The sequence below is a fragment of the Scyliorhinus canicula genome, chromosome 5 (assembly GCF_902713615.1).
Source record: "Scyliorhinus canicula chromosome 5, sScyCan1.1, whole genome shotgun sequence".
Lineage (NCBI taxonomy): Eukaryota > Metazoa > Chordata > Chondrichthyes > Carcharhiniformes > Scyliorhinidae > Scyliorhinus > Scyliorhinus canicula.
The window spans coordinates 175,711,213-175,728,459 of NC_052150.1; the positions used below are offsets into that span (position 1 = coordinate 175,711,213).

The 17,247-nt window shown below is 45.9% G+C and overlaps 1 protein-coding gene across 8 annotated transcripts in view; it reads left to right on the forward strand.

Moving 5' to 3' along the window:
• LOC119966444 (sickle tail protein homolog) overlaps positions 1-17,247 on the forward strand; it is a 764,531-nt gene that overhangs the window by 184,476 nt on the left and 562,808 nt on the right. The window contains exon 1 of one of the 8 annotated variants that reach the window (XM_038798123.1): positions 13,933-14,113. The exons of the other annotated variants lie outside the window; for them this stretch is intronic. Within the exon in view, the coding sequence (XP_038654051.1) occupies positions 14,107-14,113 (7 nt within the window). The 5' untranslated portion in view covers positions 13,933-14,106. Of the gene's footprint in view, positions 1-13,932; positions 14,114-17,247 lie in introns of those variants that run through there. 8 annotated transcript variants of the gene reach the window in all.

Sequence of the window (17,247 nt, forward strand, 5' to 3'; positions counted from 1 at the left end):
TCTTGGTGCTGCAAGCACCCGCAAACACCCCACTAAATGCACCCAAAGCTGAACTTTTCTTTCCAATAAATTGTGCCCTAAAGATTTCTTGCCCCCAGGCAAGGGAGGGAAAGAAAATCTAGTTTTCCTGTTCTTAAATCACTATCCGCAGCCCCTGGTGCATTGAATTTATGTCAGAATTGAGTGAGGACAGGATCAGACATGCCTGTGACGGCCTCCTATCCATATAAGTTCACTATCCAGGGTTACACAGTAAGCATAGTCACTCATGAGAGATACTGGAGGTATTCCAACTTAATAAATCATTAAACCTTGGGGGAAGAACATTTTGTATATTTCAATGAATGGCCGGTTTTCACGAGGTGCTCTCTTTCTTGGGCTCTGAGTATGTATATTGTCTCCTGTAAAATCCAAGGATAAAACTAGCAGATCAAGACTCCCAGGAAGCGGAGAAAACAGCCGCAGCTTCTTGCCAGTTAGTCTCTTCATTGAGGATTTGGTCGCCTCACCTGATCCAGCTGCTCCACCGTACAACTGTGGCTGGTCATCAACCACAGAGCCCGTCTGGACCCTGTTACCACCCCCCACCACACACAACACAACACACACATACATAGACACACACGCACACACACACATACCCCTACTCCTGGGCCCAAACTAGAACATGAGAACATTCACCTTTTCAAAATCCAAGATTCAGGTCACCAGCCAGTTACATCGATACACAATGTTCCGATTTCCACAAAGCAGACGGATTACAGCTCCAGTCTCCTGCTTGTTGAAAACATTCTGTCCAATACAAACCACCAGCTCCATCATTTCCCTGTCATGAACACTCGGGAACTTGTGCACAGAGTTTTGCCCCCCCCCCCGCCCCGCAGACCAACACCTTTTGGGCGGCTCCACCCTCCGGCATGGCTCCACCCTCACTCCCACAACCCTGGACATCACCTCAAAAAAGGTCGTACGGTACCTGTCAAGTCTGGAACACGCCCAGAACGTGTGGGCGTGGTTGGCCGGGCCTCGTTGGCACCGTTGACATTTGTCCTCCACCTCCAGAAAAAGCCCACTCATCCTGGTTGTTAGGTGTAACCTGTGCACCACCTTTACCTGTGTTAGGCTCAGCCCTGCACATGTGAAGTTGAAGTTCACCGTGTGTAGTCCAGAGTCCTCCCCCTATCTCTATGCCTAGTTCCTCCTCCCTTTTTTTGTCGTGTCTCGTCCGGGGGGAGGCGTACTTCCTCCAACATTCGCCAGTTTCCCTTTCCTAGGTTGTTCACTTCCAGCAGGTCTTCTACTCATGAGTGTCCTGGTATCTGGGGTATGTCGTCGTTACCTTGCGTGAGAGTTTTTGACCTGAGTGTATCTCAGGTTGTTTCCTATTGGTAACTGGAACCTCTCCAGGATTTCCCCTGGGGTCACTATTCTATCATCCTATTTTTCCCCATCTCGGGTTCTCTCCACAACCCCCCCCCCCCCGAAAGCCAGGCACTCTCTGTCCGCTGGGAGGCTGGGAGTTGTACTGCGGCACCACCCCCTCACCTCACTCGTATCTCCCTGTGCTAGCTCACCACTAGTGAGGACCCCCCCCCCCCGCGCGGGTTGAATCACACCTACCCCCGACCGTTGCATTTCTTTTCCCCTCCTCACCCCCCTCTGCATTCTGCTGCTCCCACCTCCTCTTTCTGAGACTCATAGTCAGATCGAAGACAAGGCAGATCTATCCCATGCAAATATTCTCTCCTTGTTTTTTGACTGATAAGGTTAGATCTGGTTCACTGCTGGTATCATTGCCTTCCCCGCCCATGCTTGTGCACGTATTTGTCCGCTTCTGCTGGTGTGGTGAAGTAATACTTTCTACCCTGGAAAGTCACCCAGAATTTGGTGGGGTACAGCATCCTGAACCACCCATTGTTCTTGTAAAAGGGTCGCCTTGGCTGTGTGAAATTCTGCCGGTGCTTGGCCAGGTCTGTCCCAATGTCCTGGTACACACAATTGAGTGTTCCTTCCATTTACAGGACCTTGTGTGTCTTACCCAGTTCAGGATCTTTTCCCGGTCTTGGTACCGGTGCAGTTTCATGATGATGGCCCACGGCTGTTCCCTGGCCTTGGGTGTTAACCGGACTGACCTGCGAGCTTTGTCCACTTCAGGGGGTTTGGGAAAACTTTCCTCTCCAACACGTTTGCCCAGCATCTGTGTCACATACTCTGTAGGGATCCTGCTCTCGGTCCCCTCCAGTAGGTCCACAATGCAGAGGTTTTGGCGGCATGACGGATTCTCTTGGTCCTCGACCTTCCCCCTTTGCATCCCTTGTGTCACCACCAACCTTGCCATCTCTGTCTCCAGTGAGGCCATGCAATTGCTCTAATCGGTTGCAGACGTTTCCAGCTCTCTGATCATTGCCTCCTGCGTCTCCAGATGCAGCTCCGTCTTTTCCTGTGCTGCTTGAAGGGGAAACTGGGTCTTTGCTACTGCCACTTTCATCTTCGCCATCATTTCGAGTTTGATGGCATCTTTGAGCTCCGGTGTTAGGAGGTCCCTCCATTCATTTAGAATTATAGAATTATCGGCGGGTAGCTTGGTATATGCTCTGGCAGCCCACCCCTCATTTATTGTGGTATGTTGGGGGAGGAAGGGCAGCATGGTGGTGTAGTGGTTAGCACTGCTGCTTCACGGCGCCAAGGTCCCAGGTTCGATCCTGACTCTGGGTCACTGTCCGTGCGGAGTTTACACATTCTCCCCGTGTCTGCGTGGGTTTCGTCCCCAGAACCCAAAGATGTGCAGGATAGGTGGATTGGCCACTCTAAATTGCCCCTTAATTGGAAAAAATGAATTGGATACTCTTAATTTTTAAAAAAATGTTGGGGGAGGGTGGAAGTTATTCTGCCTGGGTTTAGTGCTCAATTTTTGGACTAAAAGTTCTTAATTTCAAATTTGCCAGAGAAGACCAATTTTTCGTGCGTCTGCTGAACACATTCCCGTCATGGGAAGTTCGATGACTGAATAAGTTACTCACTGTCCGGAAAACCTGTGACCAGTGATTGAGTGGAAAATCAAGTGGGTCCATCGACTGTCCCTTGAATTTGATATTCGATCACAAAGTTCAACGCAGTTGCAAAGATAAGGAAATGAAAGGTCTTTCTACCTGGCTTTCAATCGAAGATTACATATATCAAAAATGCTAGCACCTGGGGATTGCTGCTCTGCTAACTGAGGGAGGAGAGGGGGGCTGTTGGGAAGAAAACAGATTCAAGTGGCAGCTACAGCTGGAGCCAGGCAGTCGCTGAGAGGAACGGTTGGGGCTTGTCAAATGGCTTGATGCAAGGGTACGTGTGCATGAGTGCTGCTGGCTGCGGCACACTTCAGTGGTGTTACCTTTGAGCTTCATATTGAGCCGATGGCTTGTTAAATTCTTGTTTTTACAGGGGAGCAGCTTCTCCATGTGAATTACAGAACTGTTACTCGCCGTGGGCTCTGTGACCTTTCTGGCACCCGCCCGCAGGTCATGATCCACCTGCAGGTCATGACCCACTCTTTCAAAAAACCTGAACTAGATAATACTGCCCCTCTATGTTGTTTCTGCCAATGTGCCTCATCTCACATTTTTAATAATCTTCATTGTCACAAGTAGGCTTACATTAACCCTGCAATGAAGTTACTGTGAAAATCCCCTAGTCGCCACACTCCGGCGCCAGTTCGGGTACACAGAGGGAAAATTCAGAATGTCCAATTCACCTAACAGCATGTCTTTCGGGACTTGTAGTAGGAAACCAGAGCACCCAGAGGAAACCCACATAGTCACAGGGAGAACGTGCAGACTTCACACAGACAGTGACACAAACCGGGAGTCGAACCTGGGAGCCTGGCGCTGTGAACATAGAATTTACAGTGAGGAAGGAGGCTATTCGGCCCATCAAGTCTGCACCGGCTCTTTGAAAGAGCACCCAACTTAAACCCATGCCTACACCCTATCCCCGTAATCCAGTAACCCCACCTAATCTTTTAGACACTAAGGGCAATTTAGCATGGCTAATCCATCTAACCTGCACATCTTTGGACTGTGGGAGGAAACCCACACAGACATGGGGAGAATGTGCAGACTGCACACAGACAGTGACCCATGCCAGGAATTGAACCTGGAGCTGTGAAGCAACGGTGCTAACCATTGTGCTAACGTCAGCAATGAGTGTCAGTTGAGCATTCATGGCTTCGAATGCCACATAGTTATTGAAAGATTAGGAAAACCAGACTGAAATATTGATAATTATGGTATTAATTGCAATATTGTCAAGTACAGTAGTCCCCCGTTATACCGCGGGTGTTGGGGTCCAAGACAGCCACCCGCGTTGCATCCGAGCCGCGGATAGCCTACGAAAATTTTGAAAGAGCAACACATGGCCAGATAATGTTCTGCTGTGGGAAAGAATAAAGACAAACCAGGCGAACACAGCCTTCTCCAAGTTAATGTCACTAGCGGTCCTTGCCTTTTTCCTGGCAAGCCCTTCACTCTCAGAAACTGTCTCAACATAAGTTGTGTAAGACTTGCGCTTAGGCATTTTGTATTTATACGCTTTAATTACAAATCATCGCGGCTATTTATCGCAGCTAATCGGGCTAATCATTGCGGCTAATCGGAATGACAAACAAGTTCACCGGCTTAAAAAGGTGTTGTTTCAAAAAGAGTGAAATAAGTTGGGGTCCATAAACACCCCCGCCGTATATCGCGAACCGCGGTATTGCGGGGCGCGGTGTAACGGGGGACTACTGTAATAATCTAGTCAATTGCTGGAAAATCAATCTCAACTCGGATGTAGATAATTTGCCTCATCACTAATTGGATCCCCCACGCTAACTCATTCCTTGGCCAGTGCCCCATTTCCTTTAACATTAAAAAAATGAATTAATTGCATCTGCTCTGTGTCAATGTCCTCCTGTAATCTAACATTTCGCTCACTGTTTACTGCTTGTATTTGCATCTGTAAACTTTGAAATTGTACTTCCCATTTGGAGGTCCAGATCATTTATATATAACAAGAGCAATGGTGCTCAAATCACACTGCATTCTAATATCCGGTCAGTAAAATATCTATTCACTACTTTTTTCTATCTCCTGTCCCGTGCCAATTCCATACCCAAGTTATCACCATCCCTTTGATACAATGTGCTTCTCTTTTCTGTATATGTCTATTAAGTGGCACATTGTCAAATGCTTGTTGAAAGTCAATATATACAGCATGTACCTTCATCAACCCTGTCTGTACTTTATCAAAAAATACAAATAGGCGAGTCGGGCATGATTTGCCGTTGCCAAATTTCTGCTGGCTGTCCATTGCTTCACCAAGTAAGAAGTAATTTTGTCATAGATAATCTTTTGTAGAACTCCACCATTGATATGAGGTCAATCAACTTGTAGTTACCAGATTTATCTCTTTATTTTAACAGAACTACAACATTTGCAATCCTCCAGTCTTCTGGCACCACTCTGTATCCAAGGCAGATTGTAAGATTGTGGCCAGAGCTTCTGTTATCTCCATCTAGCCTCCCCCAGCTACTTACAAGATTTGCTGACTTAAGAATGATGCCAATGTACTTGGCCCTTTTTTTTGAAGAAGAAGATGCAAAGTATTCATCACTTTCTCGGTCACGATATCTATTACTAATTGATGATTTTTTTTGTCTCAATTACCCTCCATTCATTTTATTAACCTCATTTCTATATGTTAAGATTTTTGGGTTCCTTTCTAACTTACTCAACAATCTTTTCTTAACTCTTTCTTGTATCCTTTTCCAATTCCTCTGGCAGTCTATATTCTGCCTAATTTTTGATTTGAATCCTGCCTTTTGTCAAACCTTTTTCTGTTTTATTTTAATCTATTGTCAACCAGGGAGCTTCAGATGCTCTACCTTCTCCCCTTATGGGAACATGTTTGGTTTGCACCTATCGTAGACAATGAGGAGTCCCAAAAAGGTGAGTCAAAATTAGTTTATTTCCTACTCACAAATAGGAAATCAGCAGCTAAGCAACAGGGAAATGCTGGCTCCCTCCTGGGATGGCTTTTTTCTTGGGGAATTAATGAGCCCGCTGTTGGTCCTCCGCCCCACAGTGGGGGAGCTCCTACACGAGCATTCCAGACAGATCAATAGGGTCGTCCCGTGGGGGTTATAATTTCCACATCGCACGATCGTGCCATCCAGACCTGGCCACCATACATAACCCCTGGCTAGCATTTTCATCTTTGACACCCCTGGGTGTCTATTGTGTAGATCTTGGAGTATGGCCTGCCTGCCCTGGCTTAAGATCAGAAAGAGAACTCCCCACAGCAGGACGCCGTCCTCCATGCTGAGCTCTTGCTGCTTGGTCTCAAAAGCCTGCAGCTCCTTGGGCAGATTGCATTGCTGGCCCTGGTGTAAGGCGACATGGCGTAACCTTGCCGATATTAGGTCTTCTGTATCCAATCACTTATTTGTGCAGCAGTGACTGGCAAAGTATCCATAAAATGTAAGGTCGATACAACCTCGTCAGTCCTTGGTGGCGATGGATAGGCTATTGATCTCTCCTGTCTGTCGGCTATGTGGTGGGATAACACTGCCCTGATTCCTTATGGAGAGGCATCGCAAGTGACAAAAAGAGATTTTGAGGGGTCGGAATGGGTCATGTCAATAACCCTGATGATGACAGCCGCCGCTTCACCCTTGCGAAGTCTTCTTGTGGCACTCTCCAGTGGTGTGAGAATGGTCGCAAGGTGAGGAGTAAATTTCCAGTAATAATTCACGAGTCCTTTGACCGACTGCAATTCGGTCACGTTCTCTGCCATTGGGGCTTGTTTGCTAGCACCTTGCTCTGTTGACAAGATACCCTAAGTACCTGACTGCTTTGATGTAGAAAACACATTTTCTCTCAAGGTGGACAATTGTTCAGAAAACTCTCAAGTTGCTCAGGTGTTCCTTTTCAATGGCCCCAGTGACCAGGATGTTGTCCAAGTAGACCAGCACTCATGGTAGTCCTTGGCTCTCTGGAAAATAGCGCAAGCCGATGACACTCTGAATGGCAATCTTGTATATTCATAGAGGCCTCTGTGGGGATTAATGGTCACATATTTTCTGGAACGCATACTCCATGAGCCCTATGGGGAGATTAATCGGGTAGTCCTCGTGAGTCACAAAATGATTATATTATGATCACTATTATCCACATGTTCTCCCACTAAAACACATTTGACTCCACCTACACCATGGGCAGCACGGTAGCATTGTGGATAGCACAATCGCTTCACAGCTCCAGGGTCCCAGGTTCGATTCCGGCTTGGGTCACGGTCTGTGCGGAGTCTGCACATCCTCCCCGTGTGTGTGTGGGTTTCCTCCGGGTGCTCCGGTTTCCTCCCACAGTCCAAAGATGTGCAAGTTAGGTGGATTGGACATGATAAATTGCCCTTAGTGTCTAAAATTGCCCTTAATGTTGGGTGGGGTTACTGGGTTATGGGGATAGGGTGGAGGTGTTAACCTTGGGTAGGGTGCTCTTTCCAGGAGCTGGTGCAGGCTTGATGGGCCGAATGGCCTCCTTCTGCACTGTAAATTCTATGATATTTCCCTACTTTGTCCCCTAGAATTAGGTCCAGCACAGTGTCATTCTCATTGGATTAGAAACATATTGGCCTGGATTTCACCAGCAGTGTCAAAGGAACAGTGTATGGTATTCAGTTCTCTGACAGCTGCCCACAATGTTTTGCGACCTTTAGATTAAAGAATCATAGTTAGCCAGCACTTGGTCTAATCTGGGGTCTGAACCAGTATGGCCCCCTTTGAAGGAGTAAGTAGGGCATCAGTAAGTAGGGCAAAAATAAAAACAAGGCTGTTTGGAACTAGAGGACAAGCAGAACAGTTTGAACATTTAAATTGATTGACATGAGGAGTCTGTCAGTAAGGACTGTTTGCAGTGCACCCTGTGGAGGAGTGGGCTGACAGGAGCTTCTCGATTTCAAATGTATTTATACTCTGAATCCTCTAGTACCTTGTCCCTCTACAGAACTGAGATATTAGGCTTGATCAAAACTGTTAACCCACCACCACCCCGCCTCCCAATATCTCTCCTGAGTATGTTGTAACCAGGAATCTTTTCTTCCCTTTCTTTTAAAAAAGATTTAGAGTACCCAATTAATTTTTTCCAATTAAGGGACAATTTTAGTGTGGCCAATCCATCCACCCTGCACATCTTTGGGTTGTGGGGGCGAAACCCACACAACATGGGGAGAATGTACAAACTCCACACGGACAGTGACCCAGAGCCGGGATCGAACCTGAGACCTCAGCGCCGTGAGGCAGCAGTGCTAACCACTGTGCCACTGTGCTGCCCCTTCTTCCCTTTCAACCCATGTTTAAATCTGGTATCCATTATAGCCATCTGAACAGCTCTCCCCAATTTTCATCTGTAGCCCATCAGCTCAAAATATATAACTCTTTGCTTTATCATGCATGCACTTCAACAGTCTGCTTCACTGCTTTGTATTTTCTCTAGATTTACTTTCTACTCTGACTGCACTATTCTTTGTATTACTGTTCACCCCTCCTCGATGGCTGCAGCATCCTGCTGCTCCTCCCACTGTCAGATGAATTCACCACCAACCACCATCGATTCACCAACCACCACCTTTGCCTCTGCCCCTCCCCCAAAATCTGCTCTGCCGTGCGGTTGAGGACTCTGGGTCTGTACTCTTGGAGTTTAGAAGGATGAAGGGGGGGGGGGGTTATTGAAACTTACAGGATTTTGTGAGGCCTGGATAGAGTGGATGTGGAGAGGATGTTTTCACTGGTAGGAAAATCTAGAACCAGAGGACACAGCCACAGGCTCTTATGGACTTGTGGCCTTCCACTTGGCCCCGCCCCTGCTTTCCCCTCAGCCCTGCCCTTCCTGCAACCCCACCCTACCCTTGGCCATAACCCCGCCTTCCCCTCCCTCCACTCACCTAACTTCCCTTCCCCCACCTTCCCCTCTCTCCCTTCCCCAGCCTGCCCCCTGCTCCACCTTCTCCCCTCCCCACCTGCCCCTCCTGCACCACTTCTCCTTGGGATTCCTCTTTTGCCTACCTTGATCACCTCATCTGCCCAGTGATCACCCCCGTTTTCTTCCGCTGAAAGCTCTGTAGCTATCCACAATGCTCTCATCCTTGTATTTGCACAGTAGTGATGCCAGCTGCTCCTTAAGAAGCTTTGAGCACAAGCAGTTGGTAGCACTGCCTGCATATAATGTTGTCCAAGACACTGTTTCAAGGTTCCCACATGACATAGGATGTACAGGTAATGGACTGCATGTAGACCATAAGATAGCAAGAAATAGGAGCAGGAGAGCGAAATCTTCCCTGAGAACCCATAGGGGGAGGAGTAGAATGGGCCATTCAAATTAGCCCAGACCAAATTTCTATACATGGAATCCAAATCTCTCACGACTGGACACGGAGCCACAAATGGAACCTGATGAGTCTGGTGGAGGAGGTAAAAACGAACCCATGGGACTTGCACCCGATCTCCCTAATGGGGAGAGTGCAGATGATAAAGATAAAAATGCTGCTCATGTTCCTCTTCCTGTTCAGATCCCTCCCGATCTACATCCCCAAGGCTTTCTTCCCCAAAGTTGACAAATAAATCAAGGTGTTTGTTTGGGGGGGAAGGGGCGGGGAAGAATCCAAGGATCAAGAAGAAGGTACTACAGAGAAGGAGGAATATCGGGGAGGGGGGGGGGGGGGGAAGCATGGATGGATCAAAGAGCCATTGAAGGAATGGGTCAGAATGCAGGAGAGTTCCTGTGCACAGAGTCATCCTTCTGTGCGCTGGTCACGGCCGCACTTCCATCCCACCCCCCGCCAGATACTCAAAAAGTCCAGTGGTAGTGGACACATTGAGAACATGGAACTAACTGCGACACAAATTTGGTCTGACCGAGATGGCCCCCATCTGCAACAGCCACAAGTTCACCCCCATGACAATGGACGTCTCTTTAAATAGGAGACAGGATGAAGGGACACTAATGGCAGGGGACATGTATGTGGAAGGCAGAGTAGAGACCCTGGGGGATCTCGTGGACAAATTCCAACTCACGAAAGGGAATGAGCCAAGGTAAATTCAAATCAGAAACTTCCTTCAAAAGGAGACAGCAATGTTCCTCCAGATACCAGGACACTCATTATTGGACAGATGTCTGACTGCTGGCGAACTAGGAGATGGGAACTGTGCTGACATGTACGGACAACTACGAGAAGAAGTACGCTCACCCCTGAACGAGACACAGGAGAAATGGGAGGAAGAACTGGGTTGGGAATTAGGGGGAAGAATCTGGATCAAAGAACTGAACAGGGCAACCTTCACCTCCATGTGCACAGGGCTGAGCCTAACGCAACCAAAGGTGGTCCACCTATCCAAAATAAGAATAATGGGTTCTTCCTGGAGGTCGAGAACAAGTGTGAATGATGCCAGTGAGGCCCGGCCAACCACACCCACATGGTCTGGTATTGCCCCAGGCTTGTCGGGTTCTGGATGACCTTCTTGGAGGCCATGTCCAGGGGTTGTGGGGGTGAGAGTGGAGCCATGCCCATTAGTGGCAGTCGCTGGATTGCTGGAACAGCATGCTTTATGGGGAGAGGAGCGGGAGCCTCGACCTTTGCCTCCCTGATTGTCCGCCGGAGACTCCTGCTCAGCACCACCCAAGGCCTTGGACTGACTGTCCATCCTGGTAGAATTCCTCAAACTGGAGAAAATAAAATATAGCTTCTGGGTTCAGACGAAGGCTTCCACAACATGTGGAGGTCATTTACCAGCCTGTTCCAAGACGTGTTCGTAACCAGTAACCAGTCAGTCAGGGATGTGAGTGGGTTTTTTTCTGCCTTTTGTTAAATAAGCGCACTCTGTAACATGAGTCTACCTTATCGGTACTGTATATTCTGTTTGTGATAAATAAAACTCTTTCAATAAAAATATTTTTAAAAAAGAAGTAGAAGCAGGAGTCGGCCATTTGGCTGGACGACCCTGCTCCACCATTCAGTAAGATCATGGTTGATCTGAGTGTGGTCTTGACTCAACTTTCCTACTCGATCCCCATAACTCTTGATTTCCATGTCGATCAAAAATCTGTCTAACTCAGCCTTCAATGACCCACCCTCCAATGCGCTGTGTGGATGAGAATTTCAAAATCAACGTCCTCTGGGAGAAGAATTTCCTCCTCGCCTCCTTAAAATGGGAGACCCTTATTTTTAAACAAGTCCTCTCATTCTAGATCAGGGGTGGGCAAACTTTTCCGTGCAAGGGCCACATTCAGAAATTCACAATTCACAAAGGGCCGCATAGTATATTAAGTAAAATAATTACTTCACCTGGTTATGATTCTGGGCGCCTCATATAGAACATAGAACAGTACAGCACAGAACAGGCCCTTCGGCCCTCGATGTTGTGCCGAGCAATGATCACCCTACTCAAGTCAACGTATCCACCCTATACCAGTAAGTAACCCAACAGCCCCCCCCCCTATTAACATTAAAAAAAAATAAAAAAAAAAAAAAAAATTTTAAAAAAAAATTTTTTTTTTTTTTTTTAATGACTTGGTGGGCCGCAGAAATACCTTTGGCGGGCCGCATGCGGCCCGCGGGCCGTAGTTTGCCCACCCCTGTTCTAGATGCTCCCATGAGGGAAACATCCACCCTATTGATTATTTACTGTTGCCCCTTGGTTTCAATTATCCTTTCCACTCTGTATCCAATGTCCATGCTCACCAAATTCCTGTTGCCACTTGTTTAGCAGCTGCTCCCAGTTCTTCACTCTTTGAATTTAAGTCCTTGTTAGCCAATGGCTCCCTGCAGTCCCAATATGTGCCAATGCACTTCTTTTGACATTCCAGACGAAAGCAGCATTATCTAGAATTTTTATTATTATTTTTCAGTTCATAACAAACGTCCATGATTCATATACTACATGTACAATAAGATTTGCTTTTGTCTGTTCCCAGTCAGTCATCTGAATCGTGATACTCTAAAGATGGTCAAGTAATGCTAAAATCTTAGAGAGCTACACAGAGCCCAATGGCTCATTGGTCTCTCTGCTGGCGTTTATGTTGCAAGACCTTCCTCCCACCCGTCTTCATCTAACCCTGAAATTTGACCTGTTGTTTTCCTTGTTGCCAATCGTGGTTTGTTGTGAAGCTAAAGTTGAACACGTTACCTTATGGTCTCATTGTTCTGCTTTGTAGCAATACTGACCTACAGGACTCAAAAAAAAATTGGCTACAATATTCTAAAGTAATTGATAATGTAGAAAAATTAGATTTTCCTGGCGATTTGCCAAAATAGTAACTTACGTTGTGTTTGCGAAATAGAAAAAGGGTAGGTTCACATGGTCAAATTTGCATGGACTGCAGGTCATGGTAGAGATCTGCATGAACAACTTCTCTAAATTGCTTGTGACATCAATAATGGATGGAAAACATTACAGTGAAATATCTCCTCATCGCCTTTGTTCTTTAGTGATTTAAAAAGATTACAATGAGATCTTAAGTTTGCGCAGATTTAAAGAATCATTGTTTTTGTATGAAAGTACAAATGTTTTGTGTTTTTCAAATGCTACAGTACAGAAAATGGTCGAAACGCGTTGCTGTATTTCAAACACCAACATGACACAAGTAACGTGTGGCTGCCCTCTGAACTGTTCCCCTGTGGTTTGCATGGTGCCTCTTTAACGACCAACCCACCAGAGTCTAACATGATAGAGTTTCAAACTTCGACCTCAAAGCTCTGGTAACAATAGATGCATTTTACCTGCTTCCTGTCTGATTTGTAGTTTCAAGAGTAAATCTTTGATCAGCGATTGTTTCGTGGTGAATGCAAGCAGTAGATTGGAAAGCTGTAATGAGCCTATTCATCTGGAGCCGGTCCTCCTCCTCTTTTGAGTTGTTTACAACCAGTGGACATAGGAACTTCACACCAGAGTCCACCTCTTCCAATTTGTGCCTCCTTGGGAGAGCACTGCAGGAAATCCTCCACATGCTTTCCTTCTAACCTGAGTTCACAAGGACATTTTCTGTTCCCTTGAAGTTTCTCTGCTGTGAATTAATATCTGGGCAAGAATGAATCTTGTCAGAAAGAAGTTTTTCAAAAGGGCATAGTGACCTTTTTCAATGAAAAGTTTGTTTGTGCGTGTTGCTTAACAACATTGAGTGTAAAAGGAGTGTTAAGTGCAGAGAGAATTTGTTTTGGGGGGAACATTTGCAGATTACTGTAGAAGTAAAGCATAGTCGTGAGCTATCCCAGGAATGTAGGTATGTAATTAACCTTTTTAATCTTTGCTAATGACTTGACTAGAACTTTTATTCTTTGTTGCATTGAAATATTGATACAATGATTGAACAGCGATGTTGTATTTCACCCCCCCCCCCCCCCCCCCGGTGATGCTCACAAAGGAAGTGGCCCTCAGTTATGCACATCATCTGGACTTACTCAGACTTTTAAATGAGGCACCATCTCTTGTACAGTCTGCATCACTAGAAATGCAAGTTAACCAAAAAAAAATCTTACTTCCTGTCTCATTTCTCTACACTTTTAAACCGAGCTGTCTGGTCTTACTTTTGCCTGAAACATTCCCAGAACTACTGACATCTTTTATGTGGAATGGAAACTAAAGTAGCCCGTGAAAGTGAAACATACTTGAGCCTTTTACAAGTTCGAAGACTTTCCCCATCAGCCTAATTGTTAGCTATTTATGCTGAGGAGTGTCCTGGCTGTTTAGGCTTTAATCTATAATTACATTCAGTAAGTAATAATTTTCAGCTGTACTGTTAATTGTAGCTCTGGTGTGAACTCAGAAGGGTAAAAATAACTAAAGTTAGTGGCCGGATTAGATTCATGTGGTTTAAAAGCTTCGCGATGAAGTTTTAAAATGCAGACAGTGGAGACAACGTTGCCAGTTAATGACAGAAGAGCTGTGTCGTGAGGTAGAAATTCACCTCCCTGAAACTTGCTTTCACTGGCAATTTCATGTGACTTCCGCATCAATAGCATTAAAAACTGTCGGTGATCCTGCAGTGAGTGGAGCTTGACAGCAAATCGAGGCATAAAGCAAATTCGGCAGAAATGATGAGTAAGTAATCCTGATGCGAGGCTGGAAAAATAGACGTATCTTGCTAAACTGTTGTTCCAGGAAACCTGAGGCATATGTGTAACGTGTACTTCATTTTTTTGTGTGAAATGCCACGCTTTTGCAGACCTTTTAATCTGATGGAACAATGAACTGGAATTTGACATTGAGTGGATCCTTCCATTCTACCATTCTATTATTCATGAAGGATGTAACACGTTAAATGATGTTTGAATGCGGAGTAGGAAATCTTTTTGTTCTGCCGTCTTTTGTATCGCAAGTCAGATTTAAATGAAGTGCTGGGCTCCAGTGCTGTTTAATGGGTTTTTTTCTGGAAATACCTCCAACTCCAACACATTCCTTTACGTTTGCTGACAGAGAAAATCCTTGGAATGTTGTGCCTAATGAGTGTTAAGTCTCTTGAGGTAATAGCGTACAATGTACTGTCTTTGAGGATAGGAAGCAGAGAACTGTGCAATATGTGTGTGTGATGGGGGGGAGGAGCTCTCAGCATGTTAAAGGAGAAGAGGAGGAAGAAGGAGTTGCTCGCATCGAGGACAAATTCCCAGCATATTTATTACATGCATGGAATTTACAATTAACTTTTAAAACATTAGGTCAGGACTGGGCAGCAGGAACTGCAAGCTGGCTCCAGTAAACTCATGTAATTGATGTGAATGTTGCCATTGTGCACGTTGTCGCTAGTTAACAGAAATATTTTGATTTGCATGCCTCTTTGAGGAGATTAAGATTCTTGACTTTGATTACTACAAATTGTCCGACTGTGCTAATATTTAACTTTTTTGATGGAATCTTAACAACAGCCCCCTTGCTTTCTGGTATTGTTACAAGTCTTTTCGGCCACCAGCAATAATCAGCACCGCATTTGTTTTTTTTTAGTGTTCGGTGTTGGATTTTGAAAGCAGCAGAAATTATGGTCAGCTCTTTGAAGTATTGTTTTGTTTTGAATGGAGCAGCATTTAGAAGCCGATGTTCCAAGGGGAGTGTCACAGTTCGTATATTTCCTGGCGACTCGAGCCTCTTTCTTTTTAAAGGTTTCTGCCGTCAAAATAAATAGTTTTGCATTCTGCTGAATAGACTGTTAGCTGGCAGGAATTGGCAAAGTTACAGTTCTGAAAAAGTGCGAGAATTTGCTCGAGTGGAGGGTTCGTGTTTGAAGAAGACTTAGAAGGTGACCTGAAAAATAAACATGGGACCTGCTGGAGCGGGGGTTTTGTTTTGAAGATGATGGTGTAGTTGAGTGCTGTGTTCATGTCCTAAACACTTCCCAATCTTGTCAGTTCTTCCAGTTGGTAAAGTTGTCAGTTGAAATTAGATAGTCAGCTGCCCCTTGATTCGAGGATTATGTCTATTCAGGGTCACAAATTTCTGCTGTGAGTCTTCACATGACTGAGCAGGTCAACTCACGACTCCGCGCTGATCTTTAGGCACATGGGCGAAGGCATTCCCACGAGGGGGCGCAATTCTGAGCGCCAAATTTTTTCTTGCCATATAAACTTAGAGTACCCAATTATTTTTTTCCCAATTAAGGGGTAATTTATCATGGCCAATGCACCTAACCTGCACAATTTAGCATGGCCAATCCACCCAACCGGCACATCTTTGGGTTGTGGGGGTGAAACCCACGCAGACACTGGGAGAATGTGCAAACTCTGTATGGACAGTGATTGCTGGGATTTGTACCCAGGTCCTGAGCGCTGTAGTCCTAGTGCTAACCACTGCGCCACATGCCACCTGTCATAACATCCACTCAGGTATATCATGAGATGCAGACAGGCAGTGATTGACACACAGGATAACCAATGAACACACACAGTACAGAACAACCAATCACCAGACAGGACACCACCACTGTAAAGCCCACGGCATTAAGGCTCTCCCTCTCTCACAGGACACGGCCAGGGAGATAGTCGCAGTGCACAGGCCAATGAACATCATCACCATGTTACAGAGAGCTAGTCTGGTCAAGCCAGTAGGAGGTTATCAGTTAGGTTAATAGAGTGTCAACCCACAGCAGATTATGTACAGCAATCAACAAGTTCAATAAAACTGTGTTGGACCACCTCCTGTATCGGAAGCCTGTTTCTCGTTTTACTGCATCCAGTTGCAGTCGATGTTAGACCAACACAGATAACACATCACCACCTTATATTTTTCCTATCCTGTTGCCACTCTAGGCATTGCACCACAATGCGTGATGCAATTTGATGGACAAGTTGTCATTTGGAAATATTGGTAGGAAGCTCCTGCCAGTCATTAAACTGCTGCTGCTGCAATTTTTAAAAATAAATTTAGCGTACCCAATTCTTTTTTTCCACCAATTAAGGGCCAATCCGCCTACCCTGTACATCTTTTTGGCTTGTTGTGGTGTGACCCACGCAGACATGGGGAGAATGTGAAAACTCCACACGGACAGCGACCCGGGCCGGGATCGAACCTGGGTCCTCGGCCCCACCGTGCCGCCCTTGTGTTGCTGCACTTCAGCGAGTGTGTCTTTTGAAACTTTTTGTTTATCCTCCCCGGAAATTTGGCCATTTGAGTGTTGAGACAACAAGACCTGGTGGGTAAGATGGTTACCAGCCATCAGAGCACCGCATCCAGCCCATTGCAGATGATTATGGAGGAGCGTTGCCTGAATGTTTGTTTGTGGACCTGGCTTTGAGAAGGACACTAGCATTCAAGATGGGCGAAAATTGTACTGTGGAAATTATCGAGGTACTTACCTCTTGTCCATAGTAAGTGAAATCCAAACACATTCTCCTGAATCACCTCATTCTTATGGCTGAGAAACTTCTCCTAGAGATGATGGTTAGGATTTTCGGTCGGGCTTGCCCAAGACCAAAAATTCCTACCTGCAGTCAACAGACTGCTGAACGGTCCATCAGATTTTCCATCCTGCCTGTGACTATTCTCATGGTGAGCAGGACTGGAAAACCTACCTCAGACAGGTCTTTGCTGCGAGACAGGTCCAGGAAATATGTTGAGAACAACACAATGGTTGGGGTTTTCCATGCAGCCATTGGCTATTGACGAAATCTTCTGGTCCTGCTGTTGTCAATGGAGTTTGCCATTTAATGTACCCCTTACCACCATGAACCCCACGGTGGAGGTGAGTT